We start from the raw sequence: 15,697 nt of genomic DNA, 5'->3' as shown, positions 1-15,697 counted from the left end.
GCAGCACTCAGAGAAGGATTTTTTAGGAAGTCGTGCAGGAGGAGGTGGACCCTGATCCCACTCCCAGAATGCCATGGAGTTCTGACAGACCACAAGTTCCCCGGAAGGCTAAGAGGATGGAGAGTGCCAATGACAGAAAAGCAAAAAAGAAAAGGATAGGGAGAAAGAGACAAGCAAAACATGCATGCATATGATAAAGTCACAGGAGAAGGGGAGAGAAGAAAATATGGTAGCACAAAGAAAAGCACTAGACAGATTGTGCTTCGGTTTTTAAGAAAATGTTTAAAATCATAAATGTATGAACATTTTAACAGAAAAGCAATATGTATTTGGAATGATGTTTTCTGCTTTATTTCTACACATCTGAGTTTAGAAAATAGTTAACAGATCTTCTGACTGCATTCTTCTTTGATCACAATAGTCAAAACTTAACAATTATTCAAATGTATAATTATGGTTTTATTTTCAAGTAGTACAACTAAAGCATAAGGATCTTAATTCAAAAATAATTTCTAAACACTTTATAAAATGGTGTCAGCAAGCCAAGGATAAAGCACAAGCAAATACATCTTTACTTACTAAGTTTATGCCTGAAACTTAAAAAGTCTGTTTCTTGTATATTTTTTTCTCTATAGGAGACATACTGAATAAAAATTTATACTAAACTTAGCCTTTACTTGTACACAGGGAGATTTGTTTTAGAGCCTGATTTTAGGTGTATTAAAATTACAAAAATGGGGGGAAAAAGGTGTTTTCTGATGTAAGTCAGTACAAAGGGATTACTATTTTAAAATAAAACTGAGCCATTTTGTAAAAGAATGCTGAAGAACCTGCACAGCGACAACTGCTGGGTTGAGTAAGGCATCCTGGGAAGGCAGCCCACATACCTCCCGCAGGTCATTGTCCAATCCAATGTGCTCCGAGTGTTGGCGAAGGCGGTCTTTCCTGCGCTGCGCCGTGGCACTCCGACTTACCCAGCGACTGGAAAAGGAGCCATACCCAAGAAGGTGCGGGTTAAGACAAAAAACGAAACAAACAAAAAAATGTGATAACTTATTTTTAAAACAGAAAAAATGTATTCTTAAAGACAAAAGATTACTTATTTTTCAATCAATTCTTTAAATACAGAAAGCTTTATTGTAATATAATTAAATACCATACAATTCACCCATTTAAAGCATACAATTTAGTGGTTTTTATATTCAGAGACATGTAACCATCACTACAATCAATACTTTTTTAAAAACTGAGGTTAAAAAACACACAGTATCTCCTCATAATGATCCTCTCCCTCTCACTTTACTGTCCAGCAGAGCCCCAAACCCTAGATGAATTCCATCCCCTTACTTCTCTATTCTCCTATTTACGTGGGACTAGTTCTTGATTTCTGCCTGACTCCTCATGAATCACTTTACCTGCCCTTCATCAACTCTCTCCCATTACCCTCAAAAACTGTTTCAAATCAAGTGCCTCCCCTCGACTGATGACCCATCCTTGACTCCTTCTTCCTGTCCTCTACTGAAATGATGTATATACAGACACCTCATCTTTCTTTTAATCCCAAAGTATAAAATATATTGGCCATGGCTCAAAATTAATTCTGCCACCTGGAAGAAACTCCCTGACCAATTCTCTCTTGACTTCTTCAACAGGCTGCACTAGTCATCTCTTTTTCTTTATCTCCGATTTTTCTCTCTCAACTAAGTATTTCCCTTCAGCTTACAAGCACGCTGGTCTCTTTCCTGACCCTCTACAGTTATAGTTAAGTTTCTTTCTTCACTCTCCTCATGAAAGAATTCTTAAAAAGAAAACATGACATGTAAGGCCTCCACTTGTTTACCTTTGGATCTGTAGTTTACCTCAAATCAGCTTCCCCGGCAATGCTCTTAAATATATATATATATATATATATATTTTTTTTTTTTGGAAGATTTTATTTTTGACAGAGAGAGAGAGAGTGTATAAGCGGGGGAAGCAGCAGGCAGAGGGAGAGAGAGAAGCAGACTTCCCGCTGAGCAGGAAGCCCGATGCGGGGCTCGATCCCATCATGACCTGAGCCTAAGGCAGACACTTAACCGTCTGATTTTAGGTGTATTAAATTAAAGGGCGCCCCCCCGCCCCAGTAATGCTCTTGATGCCATTTATATCCCTAACTGCCATATCCAGGGCTATCATTCAATTCTTAGCTTACCCAAACTCTCTGCTACACTTAGTACTACTTTACAACCAGCTAGTTTCAACTATGTCAGTATTTCCAGTGGGGTCAAGTTCTGTCACCTTTGCACCTTTGTCCATGACGTTTCCTCCTGATTTCTATTCTTCTTTCAGATAGCTTTAATGCTACACTGAAAGTGTTCTTTGATTCCTCCAAATCTAAACTGTCTACCCCTCTTCCACTCCCCAATTTTATTACTCGTCACAGTCTATTATAAGCGCTTATCTCTATTTTCTACAAAATTCTCTCTACTCTAATAAACTCTTGAAGGGCTGGTATCATGTCTGTCAGCTGTTTGCTTTTTTAAGATTTATTTATTTATTTATTTGAGAGATAGAGAGATAGGGAGATAGGGAAAGAGCATGAGTGGGAGGGGAAGAGAGGGAGAGAGAGAGAATCTCAAGTAGACTCCGCGCTGAGCACAGAGTCCAGTGCGGGGCTTGATCGCATGACTCTGAGATCAAGACTTGAGCTGAAAACAAGAGTTGGATGCTTAACTGACTGTACCACCCAGGTGCCCTGCTAGGCCTGCTAATTTTGTTTAGGCACAGGCCCCTGTGCGCCCTGCTAATTTTGTTTAAAAAAGTGTGGACATGCACACCAGGATCCATGCAATGGAAGAGCCTAACAGCAAATGTTAACATCTCATGGTGATGGCATTATGGGTGTTTAAAATTTACCCTATCACTTTCAAATATTCTAAATTTTCTAATAAGCATATATTATTTTATATCAAACTATTTAAAAAAATTTTTCAGATCTTGAGCGCCTGCGTGGCTCAATTGTTAGGCGTCTGCCTTCAGCTCAGGTCATGATCCCAGGGTCCTGGGATCGAGCCCTGCATCAGGCACCCTGCTCAGCGGGAAGCCTGCTTCTCCCTCTACCATTCCCCCTGCGTGTGTTCCCTCTCTCGCTATGTCTCTGTCAAATAAATAAATAAAATCTTAAAAAAAATTTTTTCCCCCAGATCTTGACTTATTATCCACATGACTATGTATTCACCACACTTTTCTAAGAGTATCTTCTCTTGAATATATCCTTGACAGCACAGAGCTATATACAATTTAAAAAATGAATTTATGCTTTTGCCATTCAGGAAAAGTCATACTGTATTACTGCCAGTTAATTATTTTTAATTTTTTATTTAATAAAACATGCAATTTACAAAAAGCTTAAAATGAGAATGTGGCTTCTTCTGTTGCTTTTTAAAAATAATTTATGCATGCCTCTGGTTTCACGTTTCTGAATCATCTCATTTCAGTCTGCCATTTAGAGGAACACTGAATAATTATGATAAAAATGATAGCAAGGTAGTCCCTCTTAAATAGTTAAGAAAAATAGGCTTATATTGGGACAAAAAGTGCAAAATCCTAGTGATAGATCTTTGAAGTAGAATCCTTGGAACTTTCCCAATAGCAAAGGATCAAAGTAAGACTGTAAAAAGGATACAAAGAGAACTAGGGTGACTGAGAAAGAAGATCCAGAAAAAAGCATATTAAGACAGACAAAGATTCTTTGCTTGATCAAACTTTAGTTAGGCTCCTGAACCTTCTCCTAGGTCCATCTGTGCACTTCCTTATAAAATCTAGTTTTAACAAGAACCTTGTTAAGTCAGTTCAGCTGTAACCTCCCTGCCCCACCATCCTCGGCACATGATCATTCTCCGTATCTGATCAGCTTCTACATCATCCATCACCCTCCAGATGTCTGATCACCCAGCCCTACCTTCAGCAAGATCTTATTAGGTTGGTTTAGTCAAAATCCTCCCCCCTACCTCTGATGTTTCCTCTTAGTAATTTTCTCTCCACTCTGCTACTTGATTATAAATTCCTATTTATCCACATTGTATATGGAATAGAGTTCAATCTTTCTCCCACTGCAATGGTCCCTACATGGCCCCCCTTGACTAAAGTCTGTCTTAACATCTTCAACAGTGTCATGGATATTGTTTTTCTTTTAACGACTTTGAAGCAGAATATAAACACCAGCTGATAAATTTATATAATAAACAACAGGGAAATATAAGTAACAAACAAAATGTACAGGCCTTAGAAATAGCTCTGTAGCAAGAAAGGTCAGTGAGAGACAGTAAATTAGGGTTACTGGACAGGGTAGGTTCAAATAAATAGTAAAGATAGGAAATAGACTAAAATACCAGCTAATGAACTTATTTTTTTTTTTTAGATTTTATTTATTTAACAGAGAAAGAGATAGCAAGAGCAGGAACACAAGCAGGGGGAGTGGGAGAGGGAGAAGCAGGCTCCCCACTGAGCAGGGAGCACAATGTGGGACTTGATCCCAGGACCCTGGGATCATGACCTGAGCTGAAGGCAGACAGATGCTTAACGACTGAGCCACCCAGGTGCCCTAATGAACTTATTATATAATGAATAAAGAAAAGGAGAATACAAACGGCAGAATAATTCCCTTCGCAGGCAAAGTGGAAAAGGCTTTAGGTAAAGAAAAGGATAAATTTTAACTTACATGATATACCTAGCATCTCACTATACATTGCTGTGAGACAAAATGCCCTATTTTATTTTCAAAACAGGGATATGATCATCTGCTTAAGAAAATTACTATGAAGTCTACACATTCCTGGTCTTGTTAAGGAATTACTTTCTTCTTTTTATTATTAAATCTCATTTACTAAGCATATTTTTTATCAAAGATGATCACATTTGCTAAAATCCTAATGACTGCTTATTTGCTTTTGCTTTGTAAGCAGCATATGAAATTCTAATAGTTGATCAGCCATTTGCAGAGGCATGGTTATGTATCTCCTTATCCTGCAATGAGTTCTTAGATCTTTCTTTCAGACTAAAATCTACCTGAAAATGTAATACTTGGGGCTCAGTCTGGAAATAAGAGACCTTGGGGTTATGTACGAGATTAAAAGCAAGAAAACAAGGCAGGAAAATTTATTTATTTATTTATATTTATTTATTTATTTGCCAGAGAGAGGGAGAGGGAGAGCACAAGCAGGGGGAGTGGCAGGCAGAGGGAGAAGCAGACTTCCTGCTGAGCAGGGAGCCCGATGCGGGACTCGATCCCAGGACCCTGAGATCATGACCTGAGCCGAAGGCAGACGCTTAACGATCTGAGCCACCCAGGCGCCCAAGGCAGGAAAATTTAAAGTTGAAATCTTCCCTCCTTAATGCTCCTTACTTCCCTTTTCTGCTTTATTTTTCTTCACAAATCTCATCACTGATAGGTTACTTATTTTACATATTAAGTTTCTTTGTTTCCTCCTCCTCCTCCTTTTGTTGTTTTGTTCATTGCTAAACTCCCAGTGAACAGGACACTGCCTCACATACAATCAGGGTTCCATAAATATTTGCCAAATGAATGAATGAGTAAACTAATGCTATTAAAGAGGAAATAAAAACTACTTAGATTTATAGTCTACTAGGATGAAATAATTCAAACAATTAGGATACTTTACAAACATAGGAAAAATAGGTAAACTGATGACTAGTCTATTCTGATGGAAAATTCTCATTCATTTCTGAAAAATCAGAACATCTAGGACAATCATCTGGAAAGTTTGAACCCCCATAATGTTTAATATCTCTTCCAGAGTCTCGTGCTCCACTGACATAATTCTTTTACTTTACTGCATTGCACTCCTTTTCCAACTATGTAAATGGTACTGGGATGAAAATTTTCCAGACCTCCAGGCTTTATGAATGAGACATCATGAACATGGTACCTGGAGTAAGGGGACCTGAGTTCCACTCCTAACTCTGCCAGTAATTCAAGCTCAAGACTCCTACCAACACATAATAATGCCACTGTCTTCAGGGTTAGGCTATTTGACTTCAACCATTGCTTCATGTAGTTCTTCACTTGGGAAGATGGTGCCTACAAATCTATCTTGCTCCTCAGAGTATTATTCTATCTTCTTTGGGGCCAACCCTTTTAACAGAGTCCAGTTTAAGGCAGAAGTGAGGTATCTGAGGGCTCTTTCATTGTGGATGATCTTGTCACACTGGAGACACAAAACCGAAGTGGCACTGAGCCACCTGAATTTTCAGAAAGCAACTAGAGAATCAATGAAGGGAATAAAAAAAAAAAAAGAATTATGCCTTTTGACCTAAATGGCCCAAACTAAGTAAGTTATATTAAGGTGGCTTAAAAGTATGATGTTTTCTTTCAGATGATTTGTGAAACTATGTATTACAAAATTTTTGGTACTTATCTCTTTCTCATAGTACACATTTATGTTCAATATTTTAGGCTATTCAAAATTTCCTGGGGGCTACCAAAGCACAGTTTCCAAATCCAAAATTTCTGAAGTAACTGAGCCAGATAGTATGTATATGTGGTTTAACAGTTAAGGGCTTGAGCCCCCGAATCAGCAGAGCTAGGTTTGAATCTTAGTTGCACCACTTCCTAGCTATGTGATCTTGGAGCAAGTTGTTGAATCTCTCTGAACCTCATTCATAAAATGGGTAAAACAATATAGGTTTTATATATAAGGATATGCTTGTAAGAAGGAGCTAAAATGTACTCAGTGCAGTCAGCAGAGAAGGCAGTGTAGAATCAGCTTAATATTAGCTATTATTATCAGCAGATCAACTCCATAACCACCCCCCTCTTGGCATGGAGAAGGCTCCACTGGCAGGAAAGGTATATTTGGAAGCAGAAAAAAGGAAAGAATAATTACTTTGATGCACTGATGAACATTCCTAAGTTTTCTGACTGAACTGTTAAGGGGTATATATTTATGATGATAAATACTAGACTCTGAAAGGAAAAGCAGCAGCAATGTAAATGGTACTGTAACTGTTTTCCTTAATCCTAATCCATACACACCACTTTTTCCCTTTTGATGTGTTTGCTACACTACAGCTTTCTCACATTTGGAACTAAATGAATCAATTATTCTAACACATTTAAGAAACATTTAAAGGAACACCTTCATCTAGGAAAATGGTAAGGGGTTCATTCTTTTCAGGGTATTAAAAATAGGGAATTAGCAGTACAAACACAAGAATACACAGATATTACCACATATACATGCACCCCAAGAAATTCCAAATACCACAGTACCTAGCTGAGAACAGTGTTTACCAAATTAAACCAACATATTATATAATTTACTATGTTTCCCTTTTTCCTGACCAACAGAATCATGACAAACACCTTAGGAAATAAAGAGGCAAGTGCCAAAAATTTACAACATGTAAATTTAGCAGTTCATCTAAAAAATAGAAACATCATTTAAACCATCTTTTGAGAACCTTCCCATTATTTAGTTTGGGCCATTTAGGTCAAAAGACATCATTCTACCTTTTTTATTCCCCTCACCGATTCTCTACTTACCTTTTGAAAATTCAGGTACCTCAATGCCACTTCCATATTGTGTACCCAGTCTTTACCTCAGTCTTCTAACCCATTTCTTTGCCACAGCCTGGTTTTTTCCTTTCCTCCTCTGGGACACTTTTATGAGGTGATACGTGTTGTAGAATGTTAAAAGAGTATTTTCCGGTGAGAAAGGGGCAAATGATTCCAACCTGTCCAAGGTTCCTGGTTAGCGGTTAAGAATGAACTAAATCCCAGAATTACTGATTTCCAATTCCAACTTTTCTTTGCAACTTACTATATTTCCCTTTAATACTTTCCTTTGTGTCCTTTCTTGTAAAACCCTCCTTTATTCCTCACTTGTTAATAAAACACTTGTATTCACTCAAAATCCCTTAAACCCAAAGAACTCTTTTCAATTCTAATCATATTCAGATATTTTCTGAATGGAATCATCTGCCATAAAGAATGATAGGGTTTATCTTTATTTTTGATTGTTTTGTAATTTTTGAACTTGATACTTAAAAAGTACAAAGGTGGTGTTATGGGTTGAACTGTGTCCCCCCTCAGATCCCCATGATATGCTGAAGTCTTAAACTCAATTCCTATGAATGTGATCTTATTTGGTAATAGGGTCCTTGCAGATGTAATCAGGTTAAAATGAGGTCATTAGGGTGGGCCCTAATCCAATAGGACTGGTGTCCTCATAAGAAGAGGGAAATTTGGACTCAGACATAGAGGGAAATGAAGACAGAGACAGAGACTGGAGTTAGCACTGTTAGAAGTCAAGGAATGCCTGAGGCCAGCAGAAGTTGAAGAAGCAAGAAGGCTCTTCCCTTAGAGGTCCTGGAGGGAGAATGGCCCTGCCAATAACTTGGTTTTAGACTTCCAGCTTCCAGAATTGTGAAAGAACGTATTTCTGTTGTTTTAAAAGCCACCAAATTTGTAGTACTTTGTATAGCAGTCCTAGGAAACTAATACAGACAGTGAAAGTATAATTTTTCTAATTCCATTAGACAGTATTAGCATTATATTTAAATAGTCAAAGTGAAAGTATTCCCAAGTGTACATTACTTTAAAAAGGAAAAAAAAAATCTCTGTTTGGATTTTTTACATGATGGAATTAAAAGTCAAATACTCATAGAATGCCAATCCATATTCCAAATGGATTGATTTGGCCTTTGAAGGAAGTAATGAGATCGATAAGATATTTAATGATCACCATGCCCCATTAGAGCTGCACAGCACTGCACTCTTCACTTACCCCTTCAACCCACTGCTCAAGTGAAGAACGTGCTCGCTTACTTGTTATTAGCTGGTCCTGTTGCCAACACATCAGACTGTAACTTTGGAAAGAACCCTTGCTCATATTTGCCTTGACCAATTTTCATATCAAGCAGATGTGGGTGGATTGCCGTGTGATCCATTTTCATCAGTCGCTGCTCAATTGATTGGGCTATAAATTAAATTTATAACAAATTAGAGGCATTTCAATGGCTAAACCTTAAAACAATGCTTCCTCCACTCATGCACCAAGGAACTCAATCTGACACTCTAAAATAGATTTTTATAAAAGCTCTTGAGAAATCAGTGTAATGTAAGTATAAAAAGGTTAATTTTAAGTGAATACTAGATGACTAATTTTCATGGTATATTCTGCCTCTGTCAAAAGCAGGGCAGCAGGGTTGAAAAATCTTTAGTACTGAAACAAGTTTCCCTTAAGTGGGATATTCAGCATTTTAATACTTCAATATTTCAAAATTAAATATGTAAGAAAAATATTTTCTTAATGAAAATATGGTTCGAAGTACATTTAAGAAAAAGACGGCAAATAAAATATTGACCTTGAACTGCAAGACAGGGAAGGAAAAGCAAGCACAGTAGCCTTATATTACTTTATTTCTTTGTACAAAGATCCATTAAATATCCATAGTTCTCCAATTGTAAAAACAAGAAATGGTGTAAAGTTTATTACTTCACTTTTAGCAACAGTCACATTCTCATTAGTAGGAGTCATTCAGGAGTGTTTATTAGATCAAGAGGGGTAATGCAGAGAACAATAAAATAAGCAGGCATTTAGAAAATGTCCAGAGGATAAGAAACTGACCTTTTGAAGAATAAAATAGCCAAAGTTAAAAGATAGGAATGGCTAACATTTCTATTTAAAACCATTTAAAGTTAGGAGGGTATCTCCAAGACCCAAGAAAGACTGAACTATTTCTCTGGTAGAAAAATCTGATCTTAAATGTTTTTATGAACTGAATTTTCAAGAGAAAATATATTATTTGTGAAGCAAGACCAGGTCTTTAATTCTTTGCCTACAGAATACTAAAAGGGGAGAACAAGCAGTAATTGTGGTGGTGTCATAAACAGAAAGCACTCTGGGAACTGTTAATCTTTGGATTTAAGAGAAGTAAAAAGCTATTTTTGTAAGTATTTCATGGAACCAGTTTATTTTGCCTACTTTAATATCAGCAGATTGAGTACTGCTGGTTATTCCCCATACATAGTCTTAAAAACTTTCTTTCTGAGTGGAGAGGGGTCTGTCCTGGACATATTCCACACCTGTCAAAAGAACGTGCTTACTACCATCTTGTGTGAGATTAATGCTTCACCTAAGCCAGTTCCTTGTGCTTGATGACAGCATTAAGCGATGTTTATACAGATGTCACTATTACCCATGACTTAAACTTCACAATATTAGATACCTACTTCAAACTGCCCTAATTTTTCCTTTATAATTCATATGAACTTGCCCAAAACTTTTTTAAAGTTTTTTTTTTTTTTTAAGATTTTATTTATTTGACAGAGAGAGACACAGCGAGAGAGGGAACACAAGCAGCGGGAGTGGGAGAGGGAGAAGCAGGCTTCCCATTGAGCAAGGAGCCTGATGCGGGGCTTGATTCCAGGACCCTGGGATCATGACCTGAGCTGAAGGCAGACGCTTAATGACTGAGCCACCCAGGTGCCCCCTTACCCAAACCTTCTTGAATTTCACTTTATTTTTAATGTGTAACTTGTAACTTCTCTTAAAACATAGTCCATATGGTCTATGTTGGGTGAAAAGAATGCCATGTTTTAATGTGAAATGGTATTTAATTTTCAATGATACACTCTGGCTCTCCACAACCCTATCTATATTCTCAATGCTTCCTAATATTTATAAAACACTTAATTAACAGATGGTTCAGGCAAAATAAAGCTTAGATTCATGGCATGGAATTCTCTGAAGTCCCTGCCAATTTTATGTTCCATGAAATACTACAAAATTCCATCTCTGCCAATGAATGCTTCTGTTCTCATGAAAGGAAAAAAAAAAGCAGCTTCAGTTTTTCTGCTGGATTTAAAACGACAGAGAAATCCATCTGATACTGAGTTATTCTCCTTTAGTCAGGAAGCTTATTAAAAACAAAAAGCTTGATTCACAATGAGTTACTCTGGGGTTTATACTGAAGATTGCCATAGGGAGCATAATGCAATGTTACTTTTCAGTAATTATTCCACCAGTGAATACTGAACATTCAGAAATTATTAAATGCCTGCTTTGAGAGGTCATGGGCCCGTTAGATTTTCAAGGGTTTGTGCCAATACTCATTTTCTGTGATTGGTAAGAAAAAAAGAAAAACTCTGCATTACTATCAACTTGTCTTTCTGCACAGAAATCATGAGGTTCTGGTGCCACAATATCAACAGCAGATAGCCTCTGCCTAAAGAGTTCACCTGCAAATCAAAATTCTTTTTAGTTAGAGGCAAAACAAAAAAAAACAAAACAAAACAACAAAGGACAAAAACCCAACACAATAAAAATCCATACAAAGCAAGAAAATGCCAATCTCTGTAGTTATTGTTGGGGGGGCTGGGAAGAGGATAATTTTACTTGATGAAAGAAATAACTGCACCATTTATGGGGGATAGACGCAGTCACAGCCAGCTGCCTCCTTTTACTTAAAAAAAAAAAAGTCTTCGATAAATTAGGTTCCTTGGAGACTACTGCTTTAGCCCAATCTCATTTTCATATGTTAAAACTATAATGGTATATTTTCAAGAGAATTATGTAATTTCTGTGATGACAGTGGAATGTCAAACTTTTTGAGAGGCTGACAGAAAATCTATTTTAATTGAAAAGATTTTCTGGAAGCACACAAATAAAGGAATCACTGCTCCATTAAAAAAATTCTGTCAGGAAGGGAGGAATGAAATTTTCTCAACAAGGCATTATATTTTTCACATGGCTATTAAAGTACTGAAAGTCACACTGTTCTACGAATAGGCACAATTTCATTCATTCCACTCCCTCAATTTCCAGAAACATAGAGGTAACTGCCACTTCCTGAAGGGGCTCCAAGGATCTACTCTCATAAGTGGGAATACAACAGAATGATGTTTCAGTGACTTATCAAAGAGACCTTTTTTTTTTTTAAGATTTTATTTATTTATTTGAGAGAGTGAGAATGAGAGAGAGAGAGCGCACATGAGAGGGGGGAGGGTCAGAGGGAGAAGCAGACTCCCCGCTGAGCAGGGAGCCCGATGTGGGACTCGATCCTGGGACTCCAGGATCATGACCTGAGCCGAAGGCAGTCGCTTAACCAACTGAGCCACCCAGGCGCCCTCAAAGAGACCTCTTAAGACTATATAAAGACATCATTTACATATTTCTTTCCTTAAATATGCTACAACTACAGCATCACCACTTCTGTGACTTTGATCTATTTAAATAAAGTGAGAAAGGCAAGCATAGAAACAGAGCAAGAAACTCTTTCCTGCCTCTTTTTGCTCCAGAGGAAAACTTGCTCAAATAGCTTCTATATTAGAAGGGGGAAAAAAATGAAAAAAAAGGGACACTCAAGTGATGGGTATCAGTTTATTTGGCAAAGAAAGTGTTAGGAACAAGGTATAAACGTATAAAATTGTGTGGATTGGTAACTGTAATAAAGTATTTATTTATTTGTCAGCGAGAGAGAGAGAGCACAAGCAGGGGGAGTGGCAGGCAGAGGGAGAGAAGCAGGCTCCCCGCTGAGCAGGGAGCCCGATGCGGGGCTCGATCCCAGGACCCTGGGATCATGACCTGAGCTGAAGGCAGACACTTAACCTACTGAGCCACCCACGCATCCCACTTCACATGTTTCTTTACTAAACAAACATCTAATGTGGTATTAAGGCTTCAGGTGCTAGAATTAGTCAAATCTGAATTCAAATCATGCTCCATCAATCACTAGCTATGCAATCATAAGCAAGCTACTTAACCTCTCAGCTTTCTCAACTGTAAAATGAGGACACTAATAAAACAAAAGTAAATGTGCTTACACTCCCTCATTGTTAAGATCAAAGGCAAAATGCATGTAAAACATGTGGTATGATGTTTAGCACATAGTAAGTACTCAGTAAATACTGGCTATTAATATGATTATTTATTTAATGGACTATATTACTGCCAGACAAGAATGGCCAAGACTCTAAGGGAAAAACTGTGTCCGAGTTGGAAAACTCTAATTTGAATACAGGAATCCAGAGATTTAATTTCAATAAGTGAAACTATTAAAAATTAATGGCCCCACTAAAGAGTAAATATACTGTTACAGTTATATAAATTAAGCATCTCAGATTTATTAAATCAATACTTACCTTTCCTTTAATGAAAAGAAGTGAGAAGTAAAAAGCAACATAAGCAGCAAGAAAAATTTACATTTTTTCAATTAAGGCAATAAAAGAGAATAAGACAAAATTCACAGCAACCTTATGGTTATATTACATTCAATTTGTTACTGTTTTTCTCCCTTCTTTCTTTCTTTTTTTTTTTTTTGGAGGGGGGAAGGGCAGAGGGAGAGGGAGAGAGAAAGAATTTTAAGCAGGCTCCACGCCCAGCACGGAGCCGGATGCGGGGCTCTATCTCAAGAACCTGACCATGACCTGAGCCGAAATCAAGAGCTGGATGCTTAAATAACCAAGCCATCCAGGCGCCCCTGTTTTTTCCTCTTCTAAGGGCAGAGGAATGTCAAATAGGAATGGAATGGACATTAACTCACAGAAACAGAAGGAAACAAAACTACAGAAAACACCTGATGTAGTATAAAGGATTAACCATGAAGTCTAAAACTGAAAATTAATTTTCGGTTTATAAGGCCAACATTGTGTAAAAAGAAACGATCATGGATTTTAATTTTAAAAGGCATGACAAATATACCTGCTTCTTTTAAAGTGCTGCATTTCTGATAAATAGATGTCCTCAAGGTGGGTGCCCTTACATTATACAGTCTCATCTTCTCAATCCGAGAGTCAAAGACCCGAAGCAAAGAATCCTTCTCTTCCCACTGAGACATAATTTTATTATCAATAAAGGTGGCAAACATCTGTGTTTCAATGAAGCGTGAAAGAAATGGCAGGTAAGGCTCAGGCTGGTCAGAGAGAAAGGAAGCCTGTAATGAGATAATTAGAAATTATTAGAGCAAGGAGACTATCTTAGTACTACGTGATAAATCTGAAAATTTGTTGGTGAGGTCATTTTTTAAAAATCGTGTAACATGCAGAACTGATGCTTGATATTTAAAAATCTCAAAAGATCACTTCTCCTTCTAAATTCACGGAATTTAGGTCACTTAGGCCTTTAGCACTGATCCCACCTTTCAAAATTGATTTACATTCTGGTACTCATAATCATTAGGTAGAAAAGAGGGCATTACTAATGAAAGAGGGTGGATCAAGTTATCGTCAATCATCCTCTTACCAATAATTTCTGACCCTTTCCCAGTGAACTGTGATTTTTTTCCTGCTCTCTATTCCTAGCCTATGCAGTGTATCGCTGAGTCATAAGGCACTTACATGATCAATGAGTATGATTGAGATATACACATAAGTAATAACCTTAAAAAAACATGGAATTTGTGCTTATGGGTGAAATCTGGTTTCTCAAGTGGATGTTTTTCTAGGCCCCAACACTGTTTGAGACTGATGGATGAGTGCTAATTCAAGATCAAACTCCTTCCAGACCTGTGTCTGGGCCTTAACTAAAATAAGTATTGCCTGAAAAACCATCCAAAGCAAGCTGGGCCTTTAGAAAACATGTACAACCAGCTGCACGTTCCTGTTACCAGCTTGTCTGGTGCATGGAATGGTTCAGTAAATTGTGATCAGTTCCTAATTCAAAGTGTTTTTTTTTCTGTGGTTCTTCAGGTCCATGTGTTTACAGGAATTCTAGTCACAGTTTGATACTAGCTGAAATTTGGAAGTGAATTATTATTTCAGCTCCTGGGCTGGTTTTGCTTTTCACTCTTTTGAGTAGGTGCAGTGTGGCAGAAGCGGGAAGGCGAAAGATGAAAGGGTAAGCTCTGACATAAGATTAGTCTCCTTAATACTCATTGGCTTCTTCCGAGCGTATTTATTTTTCATTCTAAAATTTAGGAAGCCTTTAAAAAAGTTCCTTATAGAAATGCACTTATTCAATTTAAGCGCTACCAGGGTTCAGATGTGTTTACATAAATCCAAATAGCCAGTGAAAGGTTCACAGTAGTCTCTGAAAACCAATTCACCTCTTCAAAAGATATTTTACAGATAAATACCAATTTTACTTTTTCTAGAGCGAACAGTTTTCCTTCTCCCTCTAAATGGGCCAAATATCTGGCTTTTGATATTCAGACCCTCATGGACTACAACACTTAAGTTAGCAAAGACTTGGTTTGGAGGACTAGGATGTGATAGTCCTGTACATTTTCCTAGTGAAAAATGAAATGATTACAAGCCTTCTGGAATCCAAATGAAACTTTCATTTCTCTAGTGGTTATATAAAAAGAATTCCATTTATAGTCTGAAACTACATAAAGATTAAGAAGGAAGAAAGTACCAGTGCTTGATTTAGATAAAAATTTGAATTGCCCCAAGGATAAATCATGAGTGTACACAGATTAGTTCCGAGTAGGATAGGAAAAAAACGGTTAAGCTTAATAAGAAAGGAACCTAAAAGTAGGAATACATTTGGAGAAGTGAAGGCTTTTTAATTTATTAAGGAAGTTTTCTCAAGCATAAAATGCATCAGAACTTACTGCTGAATGTAGTTTATAACTTCAACTGAAAAAATGTCTGATGAAATCAGAAAATAATCTTTGATACTACCAACCTTTACAAAAAATGTTTATTAATATTTACTTGTCAGAGACTCCACAATTGTAGATTAGCCTCTTAGAA

General features: G+C 37.3%; 1 protein-coding gene across 2 annotated transcripts in view; it reads right to left on the bottom strand.

The window, feature by feature from the left end:
- The window catches only part of DENND5B (DENN domain containing 5B), a 182,814-nt gene that overhangs the window by 45,727 nt on the left and 121,390 nt on the right, over positions 1 to 15,697 (bottom strand). For both annotated transcript variants that reach the window (XM_025879559.2, XM_025879560.2), the window contains 3 exons: positions 13,704 to 13,935; positions 8,828 to 8,978; positions 888 to 981 (listed from right to left, as the gene is read on the bottom strand). In XM_025879559.2, coding sequence (XP_025735344.1) covers positions 888 to 981; positions 8,828 to 8,978; positions 13,704 to 13,935 — 477 coding nt within the window. The remainder of the gene's footprint in view (positions 1 to 887; positions 982 to 8,827; positions 8,979 to 13,703; positions 13,936 to 15,697) is intronic.

Source organism: Callorhinus ursinus, unplaced genomic scaffold (assembly GCF_003265705.2).
Source record: "Callorhinus ursinus isolate GAN/ISIS: 27379988/994484 unplaced genomic scaffold, GSC_fseal_2.0 scaffold27, whole genome shotgun sequence".
Classification (NCBI taxonomy): domain Eukaryota; kingdom Metazoa; phylum Chordata; class Mammalia; order Carnivora; family Otariidae; genus Callorhinus; species Callorhinus ursinus.
The sequence above is the reverse complement of the archived record's forward strand: the minus strand, read 5'-3'. Positions and strand labels throughout refer to the sequence as shown.